Source organism: Protobothrops mucrosquamatus, unplaced genomic scaffold (genome assembly GCF_001527695.2).
Source record: "Protobothrops mucrosquamatus isolate PMUCROS unplaced genomic scaffold, P.Mucros_1.0 scaffold1629, whole genome shotgun sequence".
In the NCBI taxonomy this organism is placed as follows: Eukaryota; Metazoa; Chordata; class Lepidosauria; order Squamata; family Viperidae; genus Protobothrops; species Protobothrops mucrosquamatus.
The window spans coordinates 56,639-59,690 of record NW_015387788.1 but is presented as its reverse complement, the minus strand read 5'-3'; the positions used below and the strand labels follow the sequence as shown (position 1 = coordinate 59,690).

Below are 3,052 nucleotides of genomic sequence, written 5' to 3'. Positions count from 1 at the left end.
TGGGAGTGAGGCCAGAGCAATTACAAAATTCTCCTGGGAAGTTTTTGAAACAATATTTTGCTTTACTTAGGAAGTCCCTAAGCTATTATGGGGGGAAAAAAGACAAGATTGATAGTATTAGTTCAAATTCCAAGTGGAAATGGGAACTGTCCAGCTGGGATTTCATTTAATCAGAGTTGGAAAGATTACGAATAAGGCTGTGTTTACCAGCCTCTCTGTGTTTTTGGCTTCCTTTCTCCCACAGGCCACCATGATCTACAGCAGATTACAGAGCTGTATGTTAGCAGCTGGCTACCTTGCTTATCTCCTGGTGGGTGCTCTCATCTTCCAGGTTCTGGAAAAAGATGCTGAGAGACTACAACAAGGCATCACCTTTAAAATGAAGGAGGACTTTCTGAAGAACTTCACTTCCCTCAGTGCAGCAGAGGTCAATATCATTGTGGAGGTAGGTCATTCTTTCTGAACTGAATACAAAAAATAATGAATCCAAAAACTGTGGTGCCTTGAATATGATCAGTGGAGGGTTTTTTTATGAGTACATTTCATACAGTATGAAACTTTGAAAAAGAGAAACGTTCTCAGTTACTGTATGATTCATGTAGCCCATTGAGATGCAACTGGCACTACATATTATTCTTTTTGATGCCAGATCAAAAGTTCCTTTCCTTTCCTTTCCTTTCCTTTCCTTTCCTTTCCTTTCCCTTCTTAATTATGAAATTGATGTATTAAGCTGAATGTATTAGACATTTTAAAGAAAAGGCTATGATATTTTGAAAAGGTTTTATTTTTAGTTCAATTTTATTTGGTAGACATTCCTAGAATCAGAAGATGCAGCTTAATAGCAAAAGCATATAAAGATAAATGTTATTTGATAATCAGTTATGGTTATTTAAATGTCAAATGTCATCTTAATTGTAGAATCTGATGGAAGCTGTTAGGAAGGGCATATATCCAGCAGAAAATGAATTCTCTGATGAACACAACAATTGGGATTTCAGCAATTCTTTCTTCTTTGTGGGTTCTATGTTATCCACAATAGGTAAACTGCTTATGTTTCTCCCTTAAATGTTTGTTTATTTATTAATCACATTTATATAGCCAACCGTCTCATCAAAAGCAACTTGGGGCAGTGCACTTGAATACTGATTATATTGAAGTAATCTTCCTCAGAAACATTTATTGCACTGAGTTTCAAGGGTCATTTTTATGCTTCAGACTCCCAGATCTTAACTTCCTCTTTCTTATAAAATCAAACAAACTATAATTCATTTTTGTGACAATTGTTAAGTTAATACGAAATAGGGCAGCATATATACGTACAGAATGATGCAAAATCATGAACTGGAAATTTTGAGTACACTTGCTTTAATTCATATGTAGAAAGAGACTGATCTTATCAAAAGGGAGACAGTTAAGAAGATAAAAAACAAAGCTGTGGAAAGACTCTGCTCATAAATATAAATAACTTTTGAAAAATCCATTTAACCCCATTCCATTCTCCCAAAACTTCACAGGCCCATAAATGACGTTTTCTCATGTTATGATACAGCAATGTTGTGAAACAGACTGCTGTGGGAAAATCTTTTGTCCAATGCAAAAGGTCACTGTAATGAACTATTAGCCTAGCCCCAATGACAATCCAACATTTTAAATTATTTAGAGATGTTTAGATTTTTTAAAAATATTTTTTTAGACTTTTTAACATTCTATAGAGCCATTTTAGTGCAGTGGTCAAGTGCTGGCCTAGAAACCAGGAGACTGTGAGTTCTAGTCCTGCTTTAGACATGAAAGCTGACTGGATGACTTTAGGCCAGTCATTCTCTCTCACCCCGACCCACCTCACAGGATTGTTGTGGGAAAAATAGGAAGAGAATTAGGCGTGTTTGCCACCTTGAGTTACTTACAAAGTAATAAAGGCAGGATAAAAATCTAATAAATAAATAAACAAACACATTTTCTGCACAATTCAAGAAAATTTGTGCAAAATCACAGCTTTTATTCAGCTTGTCATACCAATTCTTCTAAATGGACTATATTAAAACCACAAACACTTTCCCGCAGATGCATTTCTTCTTTACGCATTATCATGTCTAGTATATGAGAGAATATCATTATTTTATATTTTCCACATGGGAGACATATTAACAATCTTCTCCCACTTATTAAACGCATGACAAATACAAGGGCAGCTGATTGGGATATTGTCAGTATTTGCTTGAAACTGTGGTGAACAAGAAATAGAGCTTGTCTGGGTCTCCTGGGAAGGCTCAGCCTTCGGACTTGATGTATCCCAGGCTATTTTAATTTTTGGCTAGCTCATTTAGAAGAACAGATAAATAGGTTTTCTGATTATTTTGGGTTGCTTGGCTAAATCTTCTTGGGATTTCAGCCTAAAACAACATTGTCTGTTCTTTAAACCATGTAGAGCATGTTGCTTACTTCAACTGCATGCTTAGAGTGCAAATAAACGTGAGTCAATGTTCAGTAGTAGTAACTGCGAGAGGGACCTCGGAGTCCTAGTGGACAATCATTTAAATATGAGCCAGCAGTGTGCTGCAGCTGCCAAAAAGGCCAACCCAGTGCTAGGCTGCATTAACAGGGGGATAGAATCAAGATCACGTGAAGTATTAATACCACTTTACAATGCCTTGGTAAGGCCACACTTGGAATACTGCATCCAGTTTTGGTCACCACGATGTAAAAAAGATGTTGAGACTCTAGAAAGAGTACAGAGAAGAGCAACAAAGATGATTAGGGGAATGGAAGCTAAAACATATAAGGAACAGTTGCTGGAATTGGGTATGTCTAGTTTAACGAAGAGAAGGACGAGGGGGGACATGATAGCAGTGTTCTAATATCTTAGGGGCTGCCACAAAGAAGAGGGAGTCAGGCTATTCTCCAAAGCGCCTGAAGGCAGGACAAGAAGCAACGGGTGGAAACTAACCAAAGAGAGAAGCAACCTAGAACTAAGGAGAAACTTCCTGACAGTTAGAACAATTAACCAGTGGAACAACCTGCCTCCAGAAGCGGTGAATGCGCCAACACTGGAAGT

General features: G+C 37.5%; 1 protein-coding gene across 1 annotated transcript in view; it reads left to right on the top strand.

Moving 5' to 3' along the window:
• Positions 1-242: 242 nt before the first annotated feature.
• LOC107293468 (potassium channel subfamily K member 16-like) overlaps positions 243-3,052 on the top strand; it is a gene marked incomplete at its 3' end in the record, with an annotated part of 10,491 nt that continues 7,681 nt past the window's right edge. The window contains exons 1-2 of the mRNA XM_015822620.2: positions 243-445; positions 919-1,039. Of these exons, the coding sequence (XP_015678106.2) occupies positions 251-445; positions 919-1,039 (316 nt within the window). The remainder of the gene's footprint in view (positions 446-918; positions 1,040-3,052) is intronic.